Consider the following 22,606-nt stretch of genomic DNA (forward strand, 5'->3'; position numbering starts at 1 on the left):
CAGTAGCTCTTTGAGGATCTACGCACTGTCCCAGTGCAAGTCATCATCATCCTCCTACAATGTAGGGACAATGGGCAACCATTCGCTCCCCATGACTTGAGCCTTAGGGTAGCACGATGGCACAATGGTTAGCACTGCTGTTTCACAACTCCAGGGCCCTGGGTTCAATTCCCAGCTTGGGTCACTGTCTGTGCGGAGTCTGCACATTCTCCCCATGTCTGTGTGGGTTTCCTCCGGGTGCTTCGGTTTCCTCCCACAGTCCAAAGATGTGCTGGTTAGGTGCATTGGCCATGCTAAATTCTCCCTCAGTGTACCCGAACAGATGCTGGAGTGTGGCAACTGGGGGATTTTCACAGTAACTTCATTGCAGTGTTGATGTAAGCCTACTTGTGACTAATAAAATCAACTTTAACTTTGTCATTAAGGGTGTGCACTGCCTGTAGTCAGATGAGAGAGCAATGCTCATAGGTGGAATGAAATTGATGGGATGTCCTCATAACCCTCTGTGAATCAGGCCATAATGAGCACATCCCAAACTCGTCTGCCCCTTCTGATCATTGCCACTGCCTCAGGTCGACATCCTCTCGCTCCAAGACCTCCTCTTCTTCATCCACCTCAACATCCTCCTCATCTATGGAAAGGTGCCACTCTTCCATTTCCTCCTCAGGCAGTTCTTCTCCTTTGAAGTGCCAGGTTGTGCAGGGCGCAGCAGATGACCACAATGCGTGACACCCTCTGTGAACTGTACTGCAGGGGTCCACCAGGCCAGTCCAGGCGCCGGAACCTCATCTTAAGCATGCCAATGGTCTGCTCCACAGAAGTATGAGCAGCAGCATGAGCCTCATTGTATGTAGTCTCAGCTGCACTCTGTGACCTCCACACAGGCATCATCAGCCACATCCTCGGTGCATATCCCTTGTTGCCGAGAAGCCAACCTTGCAGCCACTATGTGCCCTCAAAGATGCCAAGGATTGGAAGGCAGTTCAGGATGTACAAGTAGTGCACACTCCCAGGGAACCGAGCATACACTTGGATATTTGCTTTGTGTGATCGAAGATCAGCTGAACACGTAGGGAGTGGAAATGCTTGCCGTTCACAAACTGCACTCCATGATCTCCTGGGGATCTAGGAGCCACATGTGTGCAGTCAATGGCACCCTGCACCTGTGGAAAGCCAGACATCTGTGCAAATCCCAAGGATCTTACATCTTGGTTTGCCTGGTCCTGGTCAAATTTAACAAAGGTGCGTGCCCTCAAGAAGACTTTCACCTCCTGGATGCACTTGTGTGCGGAGGCTTGTGAAATCCCACAAAGGTCATCTGTGGAGCCCTGAAAGGAGCCAGTTACGTAAAAGTTGAAGGCGGCTTTGACTTCCAATGCAACAGGCAATGAATGCCCTCCGTGTCCCCATGGCGCCAAAACCTGCAGAAGGGTGCATGAGAGAACAACCAGTTCCCTTGACAGGCGAAGTCTTCAGTGACACTGGTTCTCACTCATTTGTGGGAGTGTCAGATGCTGTCTGTGCATCCCAGGTCTAGGAAGGCGTCTCTGATGATCACTCTCTGTAGTACCTCCTCCAACTGTGGAGCAAGCCCTGCCACCTCTTCCTCCTCAGGGTTTTGCTCATTCCTCTGGAGAGCCAGGTATCTCCGTTGACATATTCTCTCCTCCTTATGAGCCAGAAGAATGATTGCCAGTTCTACAGGCTCCATCTCTTCCTTGCTCAAATCACTGTAAAATGAAAGAGAGTCTTGACGCCATTTGTCACCTAGGGTGCACTGTTTGCCCAATCAGCTTTGGGAGCTGTGTCTCGACAGCCAGTGACTTATGTGCTGGCCAGTCCTTCAGTCACTCCCTAAATGGGCAAAACCCCACACCACCCTCGCCCCACATAACTTGACCAAATGGCCACAGCTTTAGCCATCCTACTGCATCCTCAGCTCTCATTTCAGGTGCCTGTCAAAACACAGGTTATGGTTCAGAGTGTTCTCCTCAGGCACTGTGCCCTTGCTAACTGTCCAAGATAATTCCCAGACAGACAATGGTGCAGGGAGGCCAGAGCAGTCACTGAATCTGGAGGTCAGCGCGCCAAGGGTTAACTTTTAGGCAGCAATCAGCAGCATTCACATACACATCAGTGGTGATTTAGTGGGCATAATTGGGTGAGCAGTCAGAATTCAGCCATGCCAATTAAATTATAGCTGAATAATCTCAGTTGCAACAGAATGTTCTTAGTGACATTTCTCACCATTAGATTTGCCCTTGTCAGTAATAAACCTGATTTTAACACTTGGCTGTCTTCACTCTTCTGGCCAAGAGTCTTTGCCCTGTTGGTTCCCCCGGTGCTCGTGATTTTTTCCCCTGGTGCCCCTGATTCCTCCCCACTGTGCCCCCAATAATCCCCAACTCCTCCATCACCCCTCGTCTCCTCAACTCTTTCCCATCCCGGTCTGGTGCACAGCGTTTGAAAGCAGAAGTGGTTGTGATGTCACGTCAAGCTGCCATGGGTGCATTTTAGAATAGGTGAGGCGGGGGGGGTGATTTTTCAATTTAGGTCCGATTGTAGATATTAATGTATTGAAATGGTGTTGCATGGTGGGAAACACGGCCCACCATTGCTGGATGGAAGTGACGATCATGGCAAACTTTCCCACTGACATAAAGTGTGATTTAGGCTTTGTGCGAGATTTTCTGATCTTGCCGACAAACCTGTCTGGAAAAAGTGAGAGCAGAAATCCCGGCCACTGTTTTGCTTATCCAAAAAATTGGAACGTGTATTGAAATCACCAGACTTTTTGACATCGTGGGCTGGATTTTATGCTCCTCTGACGACAGGGTTGAATGATGGCTCATTCAACCACCACAATTTTACCAGGGGTTGTGTCAGGCGGCCCGGCTGCCAGTGGGTTAGTTAAGGCCCTTAAATGAGCAATTAATTAATCCACTGGAATTATATTGTGGCAGGAGAGACCCATGTTAAGCGTCATGCCTAGTGGTTCCCATGCATGTACTGCTGATGGGCAAGGTTTTACATTCCCACCCCCACCACTCAAAAGGTTGCAAAACTCCAAGTGACCTCACAAACCCCTGCACCTGCCCACCCACCGCCTGCCATCATGGCACCCATTGAGACTGCCATACACATGCCCAAATTCCAAACTAACACTGCAATCACTGCCCTGAGATTCTAGAAAGATACCAGCCTCTGAGGTAAGAATTCCTGAGCCAGAAAAGCGGAAGACCCTCCTCAAATCTATTAAAGGCCAATTGGCAGTTAAAAATAGCTGTGGGGCAGATAATGTTCCCCTCAATGACATTTTAGCTGGAAGGGCATGGGAATCTGGCATCTTGTACAATTCAGCCCTATGACTGGGCTTTCAGAGATACTTGTAGTTTATATACACCTTTCAAGCATGAGTTTATATGCACCCTTCCAGTACTGTATTACACTGAGGAGAAAGTGGCAGCTTTAATTGCATTCTATGTATTCTAATCCAACAAGGTGACATACGTCGACACAGATATATTTTGGGCATTGCAGTCCCCAATGATAGGCAGAAAGTGACACTAATGCATTCTGAGTCTGCTATTTGATTGAGCCTCTTTATTCAAGGACTTGGGGAAAACTAAAGGGAAGTGTTTATGCAGGCATTTCAAATATAAAATAGACAACATGTTTACTAATTTATTTAGGAATTGTTTAATATGTTTATTATGTTACAAACCTTATTTGAAATAGTACATCTTCATGTTACTTACATTTGACAGAATTTTCAAAAATATTTTGACTGACTTCATTTATTCTTCTTCTGTGTCTTGCTGTTTTATTAATAGCTGTCTACTCATTGCTAATTGTGTATTCGTAGTTTCCATCTCTTTGTATCTGATTGGTAGCTTTCATTCCTGCTCAGCAACTGGTGCCTACCTTTCACTTTGTAAGTTACTGCTGATTTATGAATATGAGTTTAGCTCAATCAGGTAGAAGAGTGAAAAAGAATGCATGCTTGTGATGAAGTGCTACTTCTGAAATTTGACGTGCTAGAAAGCCATGGTACACATGATGCAGTGCAATATATTAATGGATATGTCTGAGAGGATGAATGTGAGGGTGGAGTTTCTATTTGTTTCTACTAGCAATATTAGTGTAATCCAAGAAAAATCATCCAGACCAGTACCAAAGATCGGCAAATTTTAAATACGAGTTACACCCAAAACTACTAATGTTCATGCTTTCACAATCTTTTACACTCATTAAGATTTCAAGTTTCAATTAATGCCCCCTACGCCCTCCAACCCCCACAACACCCTGGTTGAAATTCCAAATTTCCAGCTGATTATACTGATTCCAGAAGGCTCTTCAAATTGCACTAATTTTCTTAGCTGCACAAGCACCAATCGGCAAATTTTAATAAGCTTTTCATACCAAACAAAAAAGACTAAGAAACCAACTAGTGCGCCAAAATGAAACTGTTAAATGGTTTTAGTGTAATCTTCAAAGTCACTTTCAATGATTTAACATTAGGCTACTCGCCTATGGAGGACTGGACACCTATTAAAATTGTTTATTTTTTATGACAAACCCATCTTTAGTTTTATTAATAGAATTGCACTAAGCTACCACTTCTACACACATCAAGGAATAATTTTTAAATGGAAATAAGAAAATAAACAATTTGTTCTATTACCTGTCTGAATGCACTTGAATATTGAAAATTTTACACTTGTGACTGTCGAAGTGAAGCTTATAGTAACTTTAATAGCCTAATCAGGGGAAATTTAAAATGTATTTGCATGTTTCTGCTTGCCCCCAAAGCAAAATCTCTGCCCCACATCTGCTATTAACTATAATTTATATTCATGCTCGAATTTGAAATATTTTAAGTTTGAGAAAATCCAAGTGTGATTTTTGGTTTCAGAACTGCTACCTACCAATATTCTTTCTTATCCCATGTTCCAATCTAAAAAACAGTAACAATTGGCAACAGAAATAGTTAATCTTAAATAATGGCATATTCAACTTACTTACCACTCCCGTATTTCCCAGTTGTTTGACGTTTCTGAGATTCATTGGCTAATGACAAGATTAAAACAAATTACATGCATTTATATTTTTAATATGACATATTTTTGAATTATAGCAGTAAACCTCTGCAGTATTCTCATAACTACAGATATTTCAGTTGCAATTTTTATTACATAAAAAAGAAACTCAATACACCAGGTACTGGAAAGACAATTCATCCATTCTCAAAGGGTAATCGCCATAGGCAATACCTTCTGAGGTGATAACATAGTTGAGGTCTCTGTTGCAAATGCATCACTGTGAGCACAAAATTATTCCCAAAACAAACTTTTATTCAATAAAAATTCAAAGGAACAAGTAATAATACAGCTTTCACTGGTAATAATTACCAGAACGTAAACCGTTTAGGACCATTTAGGGCAGAGATGAGAAGAAATTTCTTCACCAAGAGAGTGGTCAGCCTTTGGAATTCACTACCACAGAAAGTAGTTGAGGCCACAACATTGAGACAGTTAGATATAGCACTTGAGGTGAAGGGGATCATAGGATAGGGGAGGCAGGGGAAGATGGGATCAGGCTATTGAATTGGATGATCAGCTATATAATTTATATTTATATAGTGTTTTAATGCAATAAAATGTCTCAAGACACACCCTTAATGCACTTATCTCTCACAAAGGTGCCACGACAGAGATGGAATGTGCATATTTAAACAAAATATTCATTCTCAGGATGTGGATGTAATTGACAAGATGGATTTATTCTCTTAAGTTTTTGTTAGCCGTCTATTTGAACTGCTGCAGTCCATGTGGTGAAAGTGCTCCACCAATGCTGTTATGGTGGGGGAGGGAGAGAAATTTCAGAATTTTGGCCCAGCGACAACGAAGGAATGATGATAAATGACCAATGAAAGATGATGTATGGTTTGGAACTTGGGGGTGATGATGTTTCCATGCGCCTGATGCCTTTGCTCTTTGAGATAGTGAAGGTCATGGATCTTGGAAGAGCTGTCAAAGAAGTACTGGCGAGTTGCTGCACTGCATCCTGTAAATGGTACACATTGTGGTCACAGTGCACAAGGTGTGGAGAGTGTGGATATTTAAGGTGGCAGTTGGGCTGTTGATCATGTGGACTACTTTGCCTTGAATAGTGTTTGGCTGCTTGGGTGTTGGTGCAGTTGCACTAATACAGCCAGGTGGGGAATATTTTATCAATCTTACGGTTTAAAAGGCATCCAAAAGCTCAAGTATTTTTCAAACAATCCTGGTACGAAGCATGTACTCCACTCCAAAACATGTATTTTAATGTCAGTTACTTTTGAAAGGTATTTCATCTTTCCTTTGTAACATGTAGTGAAAATAAACTACAGACAACATTTTTGGCAAACATAAAGAGAAAATAAAATATAGAGGAAATAGAATGGTTTTTATTTCAGTTCTCATGTGATATAAAAATGATGTATATTTTAAAACAAATTCCATAACAAAAGTTTATGAAAACTGTGCATTTTGAATGTTGTCATAACATGCTGGCTATTGCCAATATCCTAATGTAGGGCATTAAATATAAAATGAAGATATCAAGAACAATATTTTAGAAGCTTCTAATGAAGAGGCCATATACACTGATGTGGTGAGCAAGCATCTTGTGGTTCACTTGAATATTGTCTCCCTTTCTCTTGAGTCTTTTATTTCCCCTCTCTCTGGGGTCTTTTGTTGCCCTGTGTTGGCATGTTCAGAGTTACCACCCTAAGCTTCAGACTTTCTTCAGCTGAGATAAATAGCCATTGCATCCCAGCTATGATCTGGAATTCAAGATCTTTCTTCCTGCCATTGCATTGGGTTGTCGGAATAATTTGTTCTCTTGGTATGAGTCTTGTGCCATCATATAGCCCCAATCTTACTTTTGATTGCCATGTTGAGCTGCTTCACACAGATCTGTAAAGTTCTATGACACACCCATGTCTACCTGACACTTTTTGTTCACTTGATGCTTTCCCTCTGCGGTCATCCTGGTAACAGTATGGCTACTCTTATTGGTTCAGGCTTGTTTATTAAGCCTGTTGCAATCTCAGTTTTGCCACTTATCGTTCTTCATTTGGACCAGAGATGGCATTGGAAAATTGACTGCAGCCATTTAACTCACTCAGTAATTTATCTGCAGCCTCTGTCTGTTTGCTTTGTCCTTTTTCCCACACAGCCAATCATTTTTCTTGCACCTCATGAGTGTTTGTCTTTTGTCCTCGTCTTTTAGTAGCTTTTTGGAAGTTTTTTAGTTTTCTGTGCATCTTTCTGAGTTGTCTCACTTGCAACCTTTCTTGCCGATTTTGAACCAGTGTCCTGGGTTCTCTGTCTTCTCTGCTCCTTTTGTAGTGTTCAAAAATTTATTTTTTGTGACTATCTGACACCATGTTGCAAATACAAGGGCAACTGTTCCTTTTTAGTCCATTTCTGTGAGACGCTTTTATGGAACTAGTCTCAGGATGTCTGCCTCCAGAGGCAGCTGCATAGCCTAGTCAGAAGACTACAGAAAGCAAGAGGTGTCAATTAGACTGGTGACATTTCAAAATCCAATCAAGTAGTTGGCTAAGGGATTCTTCTGCCTGGAAAGAAGCATTCAGTGAGATCCCTATGGGTTCAGTGTTGATACAGTTGCTTTTCTTGTTATATGTAGTTGTCCTGGACTTAGGCAATTGCTGAAGTTTGTAAAAGTTGACAACATAATAAATAATTAGCAGGATCGTAGCAGACTTCAGGAGTTCATAGGTCACAGGACATGGGTCAAATGGGCAGACACAATTAAATGCAGATAAATGTGAAACACGTTTAGAGAAATTGTACAGAGAGGCAGTATATTCTAAATGGTACTGTTTTATGGGGGTTGTAAGACGAAAGCGATCTGGAGAGTGCATTTAGAAATCCTCGAAGGATTGCAGAGAATGTCCATGGGATAACTGGCTTTACAAAAAGGGCATTGAATACGAAAACAAGCTAAATCTATATGAATGAATGTTAGGCTTCAGCTAGAATATTGTGTACAATTCTGGACAGCAGACTTTAGGAAGGATGTCAAGGTCTAAGAGAGAGTAAAGAGAAGATTCATCAGGAATTACAGATTTCAGTTATATGGAGAAATTGGAGAAACTGAGATTGTTCTCCTTACTGCAGAGCAAATTCAGGGAATGCCTAATAGAGGTATTTGCTACCTGCTTTTGCTACCAAATAAACCTGTTGGACTTTAACCTGGTGTTGTTAAACTTCTTACTGTAATAAGTCAGCAACCAGAGATCACAAATTTAATAATTGGTAAAGAACTGGAGTGGAAATGAGGAGAAACTATTTCACTCAGCAGAAGATTGTTGTGATCTGAAACACACTACATGAAAGATTGCACTTTCAAAAGGTAACTGGGATTGCACTTGAAGACAGCTAATTTGCAGAGTGTAGAACAAAAATCTGAAGCATGGGTCTAAATTGAGACAGCTCTTTCAAAGGGCCAATACAAGAATGGCAGATGATAGACTTTCTTACATGCTGTAAGATTCTAGGAATCTAATACTTCCTTATAATTTTTATGTAGTTCATTTCAAAATAGTAAAAGATGCACAAAAGTAGCCAATGCAATAAATTCAATCGCAATCACAAGTAACATACTCCAGTTGTATAAAAATACATTAGTTAACAAAAATTCTATTAACCTCACTGTAAGATGGAATTGACTGGCGTGTGAAACAAAGTATTAATTCACTATTGCCCGTTTGTGCAACCAGAAACATGGAATTTCATCCCCGTAGTCTTTGAAATATATTCTTAAACTTAAGTTTTACACTGGGCTATTTTCAGCAGGTTCATAGAATCATAGAATCATAGAATCCTACAGTGCAGAAAGAGGCCATTCGGCCCATCGAGTCTGCACCAACCACAAACCCACCCAGGCCCTATCCACATATCCCTACATATTTACCCACTAACCTCTCAAACCTATGCATCCCGGGACACTAACGGGCAATTTGGAATGGCCAATCAACCTAGCCCGCACATCTTTGGACTGTGGGAGGAAACCGGAGCACCCGGAGGAAACCCACGCAGACACAGGGAGAATGTGCAAACTCCACACAGACAGCGACCCGAGCCGGGATTCGAACCCAGGTCCCTGGAGCTGTGAAGCAGCAGTGCTAACCACTGTGCTACCGTGCCGTACCGTACCGTGTGTATCTTTTAATATAAAAACAAACTTTAAACTAAATTAACAAATTGGAATAAAGAATGCTGCTCTTGGATTAATTAAACTCAAAGTATATATAATGTGACTGATAGAGGTAGCTCTTAAAATAAATACAACTCTACCTGCAACAAAAAGGATTTGCAATCTCTGCTGCACAGTTCTATCAGTTTAACTGGGCTTGGTATATATGCTGCATAAGCCCAACAATTAAAATGGCTTGCAATTAATGCCACCCAATCGGAATACTGATGGAAGGTCACCGGTCTGAAGGATTAATTCTATTTGTCGCTTCCCAGATGCTGCTGGGCCTGCAATGTGTTTCCAGTATTTTCTGTTCTTATTTCAATCATATTTAAATACATGTCCAACCTATACAACAACTTATGTAGATCCTTTAATGTACTAAAACATCCCAAGGCACTTCACATGAGCATTATAAAGCAAAACTTGGCACTGAGCCATATATCACAGAATACTACTGTGCAGAAGAGGCCCTTCGGCCCATCGAGTCTGCACCGACACATGAAATACCCTGACCTGCCTGCCTAATCCCACTTGCCAGCACTTGGCCCATAGTCAAGTACTCATCCAGGTACTTTTTAATGGATGTGAAGCATCCCGCCTCCACCACCCTCCCAGGCAGTGCATTCCAGATCATCATCACCCTCTGAGTAAAAAGGTTTTTCCTCAAATCCCCCCTAAACCTCCCACCCCTCACTTTTAACTTTGTGTCTCCTCATAACTGACCCTTCAACTAAGGGGTACAGCTGCTCCCTATCCACCTATCTATGCCCCTCATTACCTTGAACACCTCAATCAGGTCACCCCTCTCTGCTCTTCTCTGCTCCAACGAAAACAACCCAAGCCTATCCAACTTCTCTTCATAACTTAGGTGTTCCATCCCAGGCAGCATCCTGGTAAATCTCCTCTGCACCCCCTCCAGTGCATTCATGTCCTTCTTATAATGTGGCGACCAGAACTGCACCTCACCAAAGTTCTATACAACTCCATCATGACCTCTCTGCTTTTGTAATCTATACCCCGACTGATAAAGGCGAGTGTGCCATATGCCTTTTTCACCACCCTATTTACCTGCCTTCAGAGATCTATGACAAACACGCCAAAGTCCCTTTGTTCTTCAGAACTTCCCAGTGTCAGACCTTTCATAGCATACTTCCTTGTCAAATTACTCCTTCCAAAGTGCACCACCTCACACTTTTCAGGGTTAAATTCCACCTGCCACTTACCCGCCCATTTGACCATCTTATCTATATCTTCCTGTAACCCAAGACACTCAACCTCACTGTTAACCACCCATCCAATATAGCAATAATAAGGCAGGAACTCAAAACGTTGGTCAAAGAAGTAACAGCATCTTAATGGAGGATATAGAGGTAGAGTAAAAGAAAAGTACTGCTGATGATGGAGATCTGAACTTAAAACAGAAAGTTATTGGAAAACTCTGCAGGTCTGGTAGCATCTGTGGAGAAAGAAACAATAAATGTTTCCGACCCAATAGTCCAATGAATTCTACAGAGGACTCACATTGGACTTGAGACATGAACTCTGTTTCTCTCTCTACAGATGTTGCCAAGCCTGCTGTTATTTCCAGCACTTCCTGTTTTTATTAAAGATGGGAAGAAAAAAGTTTAGGGAGGGAACTTATGAGTTTAGAGCCCGTCAGCGGAAAGTTATTAAAATCAGGGATATTCAAGAGGGCAGAATTAGATGGTCACAGATATCTGAGAGAGTTGTGAGTGAGGCTGGAGGGGATCTCAGAGACAGGATGGGATGAGGATATGGACTGAATTGAAAAGGATGAGAATTTTGAAATAAAGGCATCACTTGATGTAATCTCATTTAGCTCAGAAGGCACAGAAGTGGTGAATAAATGTGATTTGGGGTGACTAAGGCCATGGGCAGGAGAGTGTTGGATGACTTCCAGTTTAAAGAAAGTAGAATGTGGGATGACAACCAGGAGAACATTAGAATAGTCGAGTCTAGAGATTTAAAAAGCATGGAAAAGGGGGCATAACTATAGGGTTCATGGTGGGAGATATAGGAAGGATATCAGAGGTAGGTTCTTTACGCAGAGAGTGGTTGGGGTGTGGAATGGACTGCCTGCAGTGATAGTGGAGTCAGACATTTTAGGAACATTTAAGCGGTTATTGGATAGGCACATGGAGCACACCAGGATGATAGGGAGTGGGATAGCTTGATCTTGGTTTCAGATAAAGCTCGGCACAACATCGTGGGCCGAAGGGCCTGTTCTGTGCTGTACTGTTCTATGTTCTAAGTTCTATGGAAAAGGGATTTAGTAGCAGAATAATGGAGACAGGGTCAGAGTCAGAGATATTATAGAGGTGGAATTAGGTGGTCTTGGTGATTTTGCAATTTTGAAGAAGGAAGCTCAACTCAGGACAAACATGACTTTTCAACCACAAACTGTTCCCAAAATTTTAGTTCACACTGAAAACAATGGTTTCAGCCGTTCCAAAGTTTCATTGGCAGAAATTTCTCTTTATCCAGTACTGGATATTGTATAAATACTCTGACGATTAAATGACAAAAAAAGGAATCAAGAGAGAGGGTGGTGACGCAGAGCAGGGTGTTTGTTGTCAGCGTACATGTGAAAATTCACATTGTGACTTTAGATGATGTAACCAAGGGGCAGGATATAGATTAGAAATAAGGTGAAGGGGGGCTAGGAAAGGTCCTTGCATGATACCAGCAATAACAATCTAGGAGGGTCCAGAGAAGCCATTGCAAACAACTCTCGACCCAAAAGAGAAAAAAAAGTTTTTTTTATTCATGGAATGTGGGCATCACTGGCTGAGCCAGCATTTATTACCCACCCCTAACTGCCCCTGAACTTAGTGGCTTGCCAGGCCATTTTAAAGAGGAGTTAAGAATCACATGTGGACCTAGAGTCACGTGTAGGCCAAAGCAGGTAAGGACAGCAGATTTCCTTCCCCAAGGACATCAGTGAACCAGATGAGTTTTAAATGACAATTGGCAACAGTTTCATGGTCATCATTAGACTTTTAATGCCAGGTTTTTTCTTATTGAAATCAAACTTCAACATCTGGCGGCACAGTAGTACAATGGTTAGCACTGCTGCTTCACAGCTCCAGGAACCTGGGTTCGATTCCCGGCTTGGGTCACTGTCTGTGTGGAGTTTGCACATTCTCCTCGTGTCTGCATGGGTTTCCTCTGGGTGCTCCAGTTTCCTCCCACAATCCAAAGATGTGAGGGTTAGATTGATTGGCTATGCTAAAAATTGCCCCTAAGTGTCCTGAGATGCGTAGGTTAGAGGGATTAGTGGGTAAATATGTAGGGATATGGGGGTAGGGCCTGGGTGGGATTGTGGTCGGTGCAGACTCAATGGGCCAGATGGCCTCTTTCTGCACTGTAGGGTTTCTATGATTCTATCTGGCTTGGTAGGGTTCGAACCTGGGTTCCTAAAAGCATTACCCTGGATGTCCAGATTACCAGTTCAGCGACAATACCATTATACCACTGCATCCCTACCCTGGCTGTCCGGATTACTAGTTCAGAAACAATACCACTACAGCACTGTGTTCCCCAAGTTCAAAGTTGTTAAATCACAGTAAAAAAAACAGTAACACTGGCATCCATAATTCTAGCATTCCATATTAAGGAATACAAGACTAATTCAGGCAAGTTTTACTGGTACCCTTCGTTTCCAAGTTTAATATTTCTTTACCTTTTAGATACGAATAGATAAATAATAATGGAATCAGGTGGGTTTCTTTACCGTAGAAATACACTTACAGTTAACCTTACAATTTCTACTGAATTTAAATCTCGGTGGCACCGTGGTTAGCAGTGCTTCCTCACAGCGCCAGGGACCAGGGCTCCATTCCCAGCTTGGGTCACTGTCTGTGCGGAGTCTACACGTTCTCCCCGTGTCTGTGTGGGTTTCTTCCGGCTGCTCCGGTTTCCTCCCACAGGTCCGAAAGACGCGCTGGTTAGGTGTGCACTGGACATGCTCCCTCAGTGTGCCCGAACAGGCGCCGGAGTGTGGCGACGAGGGGATTTTCACAGTAGCTTCATTGCAGTGTTAATGTGAGCCTACTTGTGACACTAATAAATACATTTTAAACCATGCCCTGTGCAGTCTCAGGTACACTCTGGGTTTCGTAGTTTCCTGTGGACAGTGTCCCAGGAGTAACTGGAATATGGCGCATGCGCATTTGGTGAAACCACCTCAGCTGAGTTGGTAACCGTTTGGCAAACTTTAATTAACGTCTAACTCTCACGAAAAATAATGGCGTGTAAAGCAATAACGTCAGCTACTAAAATAAGTACAAATCTGTACCTTTCCTTCCTAAACGGAAGATAAACTCATCGCTTTAAGAAAATGTCAACCGTGCGTTCTCTCAAAGACACCGTTGGTACGCCGCGCGCCGGTGAGAGGGGGAGGGGAGGAACAGGAGCCAATCGGAAATAGGCTTTCATGCGTTGCTGCCCACGCTGGTTTGTAACATAGTCTCTTATTGGGTGAGGCTTCAGAGGACTCTGTTGATTGGGTGGTCACTTTGCCCCGCCCCCGGGTCCTAATGACCGTCTCCTTGTCCAGGGTGCCGCGCGGCCAACGGCCGTGGGAAGATGGCGGCGCGCGCGGGCACGAGCTTCCAGCGGAGGGCGCGGAGCCAACGGGCGACAGCGCCCGGGACCCGGCCGTCGCTGCGCAACGGGCAGCTGCTGCTCTCCACCGGGGTGCCGTCCCTCGACTACATCATAGGTCAGTGTGCCCGGCTCCGGCCAGCAAGCAAAGACGCAAGATGATGAAGGGTGATTGTAAACACCAGAATCTTTTCCCCTCCCCTCCCCACCTGGTGGACAGAGGCTGAGCAACCTCACTCACAGCACAACCGAACCCAAGCCATTCAGCCCATCTTAATTCAGCCCTCTCTGCCAAGGAGGGCTGTCAAAGATCTCGGAATTCAAGATTCAATATTTAAAGCACCTTTCATTGCCACCAGACGTCTCAAATTCCTCTACTTTTGAAGCGTAGTCACTCTCTACCATGTGGAGATGCTGGTGTTGGACTGGGGTGGACATGATGAGAGGACACCAGGTTATAGTCCAACAGGTTTATTTGAATTCACAAGCTTTTGGAGCGATGCTTCTTCGTCAGGTGAAATGGAGAGAGGCACAGAATATATAGGCAGAGTGACAATAGGCCAACACTCGCAGGTAATCAAGTGTGTCAACCAATAAGTACAGAAAGTGTAGTGCAGTGCAGGCCGGCTGAATAACAACTCAAGTTGTTATTCAACTCTAGTAGGGAAAGCAGCAACCAATTTGGAGCTCAGCAAGTTCCCATAAACAACAATGAGATAATGTTAGCATAAGTCTTCTATTTTGAGAGAAAAATATTAGCCTGAATACAACTCCCTCAGCCTCTTGCAAAAGTGCTATGGAATCGTTTGTGTCTGCTGAGAGGACATTGTGCCCATCCATTACTAGCTACAATTAGTGCCTTGCATAGCCATTTCAGAGGGCAGTTAAGAATCACATGTAGGCCAGACCAGTAAAGATGGCAGATTTTCTTCCCTAATGGACATCAGTGGACCTAATGCGTTTTTATGAGTGATTACTATTACTATCCTGAATTTCGGACTTTTTGTCTAATTGAATTTAAATTTCACCAGCTGCCATGGTGGAATTTTAACCCATTCCCCAGAATATTAGCCTAAGCCTCTGTTTTACTAGTCTCATGACATTACCACTCTGTCACTGTCTCCCTTTGGATGCCTCATTGAAAAGAAAGCACCTCTGACAATGCAGCACTCCCTCAGTTCTGCAGTGTCAGCCTTGATTTTATGCTCCAATCTTGGAATGGAACTTGAACCCATAATTTTCTGACTGAGGCGAGAGTGTATTGTCTGGTGTCTTGGCGTCTTGTGTGGTTAAACATTATTGTCTATTGTTGACATACAATTATATACATATCTTCAAAGTATCACCCTATCTAGGTGTTCTCATTATGCCAACTTCTCTCAGACTCTTCCTACACCATTCTGCCTCATGTCTACTGACGTGTGACTCTACATCATATTATGGGCAGTACAGTTCTCCAGTGCCACTTTAACCCTTGTTGTGTGGAGCAGTCTTATACTACACCTCCCCACAAGTCTTAACCCAGCATTTGAACAGTACAATCTTTCTTCACTTGCTTCCCCTTCTCAAGCCTCTGACTGTATATGTTCAGATGGTCTGGAAGATTTATGATTCTGAGAATTTGTTCATTTCCCGTTGGGTGGACTGGTAGTTTCAGTTGCTTCAGGCTGAATTGGTTAGTTTGGAGTTGTAATTGTAGTACAGGTTTCAACATCTGGGTTTTCTTTTTGTACCCTTTAGTATTATGTTTTTATTTGTCAACAGTCTGTCTTATTTGATCAGAGACCATTGGCTTGTCCCATTCCTTTCATAGGATATGTTTGCTCTGTTTATTAAGAGAGTGGACTCAGGTTTTCTGTTTCCGTGGGATCCACCATGCTCTTCCTGGAAGTTGAAGTGGGGTCCTTGATTATACTGGATGCTTTTCCGAGGCAGCAGGAAGTGTAGGCAGAGTCAATGGATGGGAGGCTGGTTTGCGTGATGGATTGGGCTTCGTTCACGACCCTTTATAGTTTCTTGCAGTCTTGGACAGAGCAGGGGCCAGAGTAAGCTGTGATACAATCAGAAAGAATGCTTTCTGTGGTGCATCTGTAAAGGTTGGTGAGACTCGTAGTGGACGTACCAAATTCCCTTAGCCTTCTGAGAAAGTAGAGGGGTTGGTGGGCTTTCTTAACTATAGTGTCAGTGTGGAGGGACCAGGACAGGTTGTTGGTGATCTGGACACCTAGAAGCTTGAGGTACTCGAACAGTTCCACTTCGTCCCTTTTGATGTAGACAGGGGCCTGTCCTCCACTATGCTTCCTGAAGTCGATGATTATCTCCTTCATTTTGACATTGAGAGAGAGATTATCGTCATCGCACCAGTTCACTAGATTCTCTGGGCAGAATTTTACAAGAAGTCTAGGACCCAGTCGCAGAGCTGCAGCCTAGCCTAGCCCCAGGAGGAGCCTGGCCTAGCCCCAGGAGGAGCCTAGCCACAGAGTTTGGAGATGGGTTTTGTAAGAATAATGGTGTTGAAGGCTGAGCTGTAGTCAATAAATAGGAGTTTGACATAGGTTTCTTTGTTACCCAGGTATTCCAGGGTTGAGTGCAGGGCCAGGGAAATGACGTCTGCTATGGCCCCGTGGCAACGATAGGCAAACAAGAGTGGGTCCAGGCAATCTGGAGGCTGGAATTGATTTGTGCCATGACTAACCTTTAAAAGCACTTCATAATGATGGATGTCAGAGCCACCGGACGATGATCATTAAGGCACACTGCCTGGCTTTTCTTTGGTACAGGAATGATAGTCATCTTCTTGAAGCAGATAGAGACCTCAGATTGATGTAAAGAGAGGTTAAAGATGTCTGCGAACACCCCCGCTAGTTGGCCTGTGCAAGATCTGAGTGCTCGTCTGGATACCCCATCCGGGCCAGTCCCTTTCCATGGGTTGACTTTCAAGAAGGCTGATCTGATGTCTGCAATGGTGACGTCAAATCTGGGTTCGGCCAAAGTTTCCAGGGTGGAGGGCGTGCTCTCACTGACCTCTTTCTCAAAATGGTCATAGAATATGCTGAGCTCATCTAGAAGGAGTGCATTGGTGCCGGCAATTCTAAATGCCTTCATCTTGTGGCCTGTTGTGTCTTGCAGACCTTGTCATAGTCGGTAGGAGTCCGTGTGGCTAGCCAAGGACTCTAGCTTGGTCCAGTACTGTCTTTCGGCATCTTTGATGGATCTCCATAGATCATATCTGGATTTCTTGTATAAATCAGGGTCACCTGACTTGAACGCTTCAGATCTGGACTTCAGCAAGCAGTGCTGCATCGCCTGGATATCCACCAACCGGCGAAGCCAAGCTGCAGCCCAACCGTGCAGACCCATCTACCAGCGCAGGAACCACAAGCAAGGCAACAAATCCTCCATCCACACACCGACCAGAGCGAAGAACCTCATTGGACACAACTATAATCCTGAACACCACAAACTACTCCCAGGCTCGAAAAGAAGCAGACACTCCAGGAAGTGTGGAAAACATGCAGGCCTGCAGGTAAGAGTGAATCAATGTGGTCCCAAGGCTCCCCTCCGCAGCTTACTGCTTGCAAATGTCCAATCACTGGAAAACAAGCTAGACGAACTTAGAACCAGACTCACTTTCCAAAGCGAATCGAGGGACTACTGGGTACTCTGTTTCACGGAGTCATGGCTCACTCCTGCTTCACTGAACTGCACCCTACAACCAGAGGGCTTCTCAATCCGTCGAATGGACCGTACAGCAGCCTCGGGCACAGCTAGGGGAGGTGGGGTCTGCTTCCTAATCAATACCTCATGCTGCCTAGACGTAGCATCACTGGCAAGTTTCTACTCCCCAGACCTAGAATACCTGACGCTAATATACTGCCCCTACTACCTTCCACAGGAGTTCACCTCCGTTATCCTGATGGCAGTTTACATCCCACCCCATGCGGACATGAAGATCATGCTGGACGAAATATACACCACCACAAATAGCCTTGAGACAAACCATCTTGAGGCCTTGTTCATTGTGGCCGGGGACTTCAATCAGGCCAAGCTCAAGAGCGTACTACCAAGTTACCACCACTACGTCTCCTGTTCCACCAGAGGCTGAAATATCCTAGACCGCTGCTACACAAATATCAACCATGCCTACCTCTCTATCGCCCACCCACACTTCGACAAATCAGACCACAAGGTTGTGCTCCTGCTCCCAGCTTTCAAGCAAAAACTGAAGCGGGAGAATCTACCAAAGAAAGTCGTACAATGTTGGTCTGAGGAATCGGATGATCTCCTATGGGATTGCTTGGAGTCAGTGGACTGTTCAGTATTTAAAAGCTCTGCAACCAGCCTGAACGAGTATGCCACTACAGTAACTGACTTCATTAGTGTATGGAAGACTGTGCCAAAGAAGCAAATCCGCGTGTTCCCCAACTGGAAACCATGGATGAACAGGGATATTCACTACTTGTTGAAGTCCAGGTCTGAGGGGTTCAAGTCAGGCGACCCTGACCTGTACAACAAAGCCAGATGCGATCTAAGGAGATCCATCAAAGATGCCAAAAGACCGTACCGGACCAAGCTAGAGTCCCAGGATAGCCACACAGACCGTCGCCGACTATGGCAAGGTCTGCAAGACATAACAGACTACAAGATGAAGGCATGTAAAATTGCCGGTTCTAATGCACCCCTCCCTGATGAGCTCAATACATTCTACACCCATTTTGAGCAAGAGGTCAGCGAGTGCATGCCCTCCACCCTGGAAGCCTTGAATGAACCTGTATCCAGGGTCACCATTGCAGATGTCAGAGCAGCTTTCTCGAAGGTCAACCCACGGAAAGCGACTGGCCCGGATGGGGTACTCAAATGAGCACTCAGATCTTGCACGGATCAGCTGGCGGGGGTTTCACAGACATCTTCAACCTCTCTTTACAACAATCTGAGGTCCCTATCTGCTTCAAGAAGACGACCATCATCCTGGTAACTAAGAAAAGCCAAGCAGCGTGCCTTAATGACTATCGTCCGGTGGCTCTGACACCCATCATTATGAAGTGCTTTGAAAGGATAGTCATGGCACAAATCAATTCAGCCTCTCTAACTTGATTTTCAAGTTTGCTGACAACACCACCGTAGTGGGCCGGATCTCAAACAATGACACGAAAGAGTACAGGAATGAGATAGAGAATCTGATGAACTGGTGCGGCGACAATATTCTCTCCCTCAATGTCGACAAAACGAAGGAGATTGTTATCGACTTCAGGAAGCGTAGAGGAGAAGATGCCCCTGTCTACATCAATAGGGACGAAGTAGAAAGGGTCGAGAGCTTCAGGCTTTTGTGTCCAGATCACCAACAACCTGTCCTGGTCCCCCCATGGCGACACTGTAGTTAAAAAAGCCCACCAATGCCTCTACTTTCTCAGAAGTCTAAGGAAACTTGGCATGTCAGCTACTCACCAATGTTTACAGATGCATCATAGAAAGCATTCTTTCTGGTTGTATCACAGCTTGGTATGGCTCCCGCTCTGCGCAAGACTGCAAGAAACTAAAAAAGGTCATGAATGTAGTCCAATCCATCACGCAAACCAGCCTCCCATCCATTCACTCTGTCTACACTTCCCGCTGCCTCGGAAAAGCAGCTAGCATAATTAAGGACCCCGCGCACCCCGGACATTCTCCCTTCCACCTCTTTCCATCGGGAAAAAGATACAAAAGTCTGAGGTCACGTATCAACCGACTCAAGAACAGCTTCTTCCCTGTTGCTGTCAGACTTTTAAATGGACTTACCTTGCATTAAGTTGATCTTTCTCTACACCCTAGCTATGACTGTAACACTACATTCTGCACTCTCTCCTTTCCTTCTCTATGATCGGTATATTCTGTCTGTATAGCGCTCAAGAAACAATACTTTTCACTGTATGCTAATACATGTGACATTAATAAATCAAATCAAAGGATATCCCTGTCTGTCCATGGTTTCCGGTTGGCAAACGCATGGATTTGCTTCTTTGTCTTCTACACACTTACCAATGAAGTCAGTTACTCATTCAGGTTGGTCGCTGAGTTTTTAAATATTGACCAGTCCACTGATTCGAAGCAGTCCTGTAGGAGATCATCCGAATCCTCAGGCCAACACTTAAGGTCTGGCTGTTTTAAAAACACTTTTTTCATTTATTTTAGCTCAGCTGCCATGCGGCATGGCACTGACGGACTTGGCCACAGCCTTCTTAAAATTGTGCTGGTTAAACAATCAGTATGCTCTGCCTGATTATTATCCTGACTATTTTTAAAAGGTAAGTTCAGCCCTTTTCTGAACTTTGCTTACCCTTTTTGTGATCTGGCACAGTCCTTTGCCAAATCTAATTGAACGCAGAGTCAATGGCCCTCTTTGTGCTCTTGAAGAGTCCTTTAGCTGCACAGTGGATTTTTATTCTGCTCTTCTGCCTCCACATCCTCAATGGAGCTTCTTTTAAGACAATCTCCAGCTGTGTCTTTGCTTCAAGTGCACTTTGCTCAGGTCAGGCTGCAGTTCCTTTGGTTTCTCATGCTTTGAGGTTCTATGTTCCTTATCCAGCTTCTGTTGAGCTGTTGTTCATTCATTAGCTGCCTTGGGATTTTGGGGTCCATCCCACTGCTGTTATCATTGTTGTATGGTTGATTGGTGTTTCGTTAAAAGGTCTGGAGGCTTGTGTGTTTGAACATAAGCAGTTTATTGTTGTACATGCAACCATATCTATGTCTCCAAGATACTCTCCTATCTAAGTGCCAGCATTATGCTGATGATGCTCAGACTCTCCCTGCGCCACTCTGCTGTCATCTATCTCTCTACCTCATACTATTCTTCAGTCCCTCATTAACCCTTGCTCTGCCAAACACCCTTATACTACAGTTACCAACTGAGTCACATCTGGCACCTGTGAGGAAAAGTTATAGGGAGCATTAAATTTGCTCCAAACATTATTTTGTTAGTTACAAATATGAGTGCTTCCAGGGATGAGGGGTTTCAGTTACCGAGCATATGTCCAAGCCAAATAGGGAACAACTAAATACTGATTTGTTATTTTTTGTGTGGACGATGAGCTCACCAAGTTGGATCAGGTGTTTCACTAAGGTTCAGAAGTGATGAAGTTACAGGAAGTGGGATGTGATTGATCACTATCATCACAATGCTACATTACGTTTGTTTGAAACTATTTGTATTGCTTGTGATTCCTGCAGGACTTTTCATTGTTTCCTGCATGTATGTTTCAAAATCCAAGTAAGGAACAGGGGAGGGTCTTCCACCATGCTCCAGTACTTTGCAGATTTAGTTTGGATTCTCATTGTTTTTGGAGGTCCTAAGTTTGAGGTGGTTCACATTTGAGGAGGAACAGAGCTTTTGTTATATCCTAACTGACTAATTGATATCTCTAATGGACGGAAAGTTGGCAAGCAAAATCATGTTTGTGGAGGTTTGTACCTTTTGTTCTCTAAATTACTGTTCAAATTGCCAAATGTCCTTTTCACTTGCCTGTGTTCTTGTGCTGCTGCGCCAGCACTGCTGGTTCGCAATGCTAATAAATAAACATTAAACTTACTTTCATATAATCTCTTGCAATTGGACAGATGACATAAATAAACTTGATGGATTTGCTAAGGCCAGTGGCTTGGAATACCTGTTTTTTCATTTACTGGATCTTCCTAGCCACTGACATGAGTGAATCTGGCAAATGTTTAGTGCTGCACAGCACTGGAGAAAAGATCAAAGGAGTTTTATTACCGTGCCTAGGCCTTGATGACCTCTGCATCTCCTCAAGCATGCGTACTGAGAACATGCCAGATATTGAAAGCATTTTTTTTATTTCATGGTATGTGGGCATCGCTAACTAGGCCAGGGTTACCTAATTATCCTCAAGAAGTAGGTGGTGAGCTGTCTCCTTAAACTGCTGCAATCTGTGATGCATGTACACCCACAGTGGTGTTAGGGAGGGAGTTCCAGGAATTTGACCTAGCAACAGTGAAGGAATGGCAATATAGTTCCATGTCAGGATGGTGTGTGGCTTGGAGGGGATCATCTTGTCAGTGATAGTGTTCCCATGCACCTGCTGCCCTTGTCCTTCTAGGTGGTAAAGGTTGCTGGTTTAGAAGGTGCTGTCGAAGGAGCCCTGGTGAAGAGTGGAGAGGACATTCCAGCAAAGATCAATTTGTTGGCCTGGTGTAACATAATGATGTATGCAGAATTCTGTGTTTGGGTGAGAAACTATCATGTTGAATATCCTCCCTTGAGAGTAATGATTCAAAAGAGAAGTAAGCAATTGCATTTCTCCAGCACCTTTCATGATCACAGTACACCCCAAAGTGTTTGACAGCCAGTTAAGTACTTCCCTGAAACTTAGCCACAGTTGTATTGAAGAAAACATGGTCACCAATTTGTTCCCAGCAAGTCCTACAAACCTTGTAGTGACCAGAAAATCTGTTCCTTTAGGTGTTGTTTGAGGCATAATTGTTGTCCAGGACACTGTGGTGAATGCCCGTGCTCATCTTCGAAATAGTGCTGTGGGATCTTTTGTGTCTGCCTAAGAGGGCGGACAGGGCCTGGGTTTAACAACCCATCCGAAAGACTTCACCTAACACAACACTGCTCTGGTGTGTCAACTTGGATTATCTGCTCAAGTCACTGGAGTGGGATTTAACCTTACAGCCTTCTGGCTCAGCCAAGAGTGCTATGACTGAGCAAGCTATT

The 22,606-nt window shown here is 44.0% G+C and overlaps 2 protein-coding genes across 7 annotated transcripts in view; one reads left to right on the plus strand and one right to left on the minus strand.

Moving 5' to 3' along the window:
- Window positions 1-13,703, minus strand: part of immp1l (inner mitochondrial membrane peptidase subunit 1) — a 126,371-nt gene extending 112,668 nt beyond the window's left edge. The window contains exons 1-2 of one of the 5 annotated variants that reach the window (XM_078220924.1): window positions 13,589-13,688; window positions 5,026-5,070 (exon numbers count right to left, since the gene is read on the minus strand). Coding sequence is in view for 1 of the 5 variants with exons in the window: in XM_078220928.1 (XP_078077054.1) it covers window positions 5,026-5,067 (42 nt within the window). In the remaining 4 variants the exon portion in view is untranslated. Of the gene's footprint in view, window positions 1-5,021; window positions 5,071-13,041; window positions 13,129-13,588 lie in introns of those variants that run through there. The other 4 variants (XM_078220925.1, XM_078220928.1, XM_078220926.1 and 1 more) reach the window with 4 other exon arrangements.
- Window positions 13,704-13,825: 122 nt separating this feature from the next.
- The window catches only part of elp4 (elongator acetyltransferase complex subunit 4), a 263,084-nt gene continuing 254,303 nt past the window's right edge, over window positions 13,826-22,606 (plus strand). For both annotated transcript variants that reach the window (XM_078220930.1, XM_078220932.1), the window contains exon 1: window positions 13,826-14,014. In XM_078220930.1, coding sequence (XP_078077056.1) covers window positions 13,879-14,014 — 136 coding nt within the window. In that variant the 5' untranslated portion in view covers window positions 13,826-13,878. The remainder of the gene's footprint in view (window positions 14,015-22,606) is intronic.

This window comes from Mustelus asterias, chromosome 9 (assembly GCF_964213995.1).
Source record: "Mustelus asterias chromosome 9, sMusAst1.hap1.1, whole genome shotgun sequence".
NCBI classification, from domain to species: domain Eukaryota; kingdom Metazoa; phylum Chordata; class Chondrichthyes; order Carcharhiniformes; family Triakidae; genus Mustelus; species Mustelus asterias.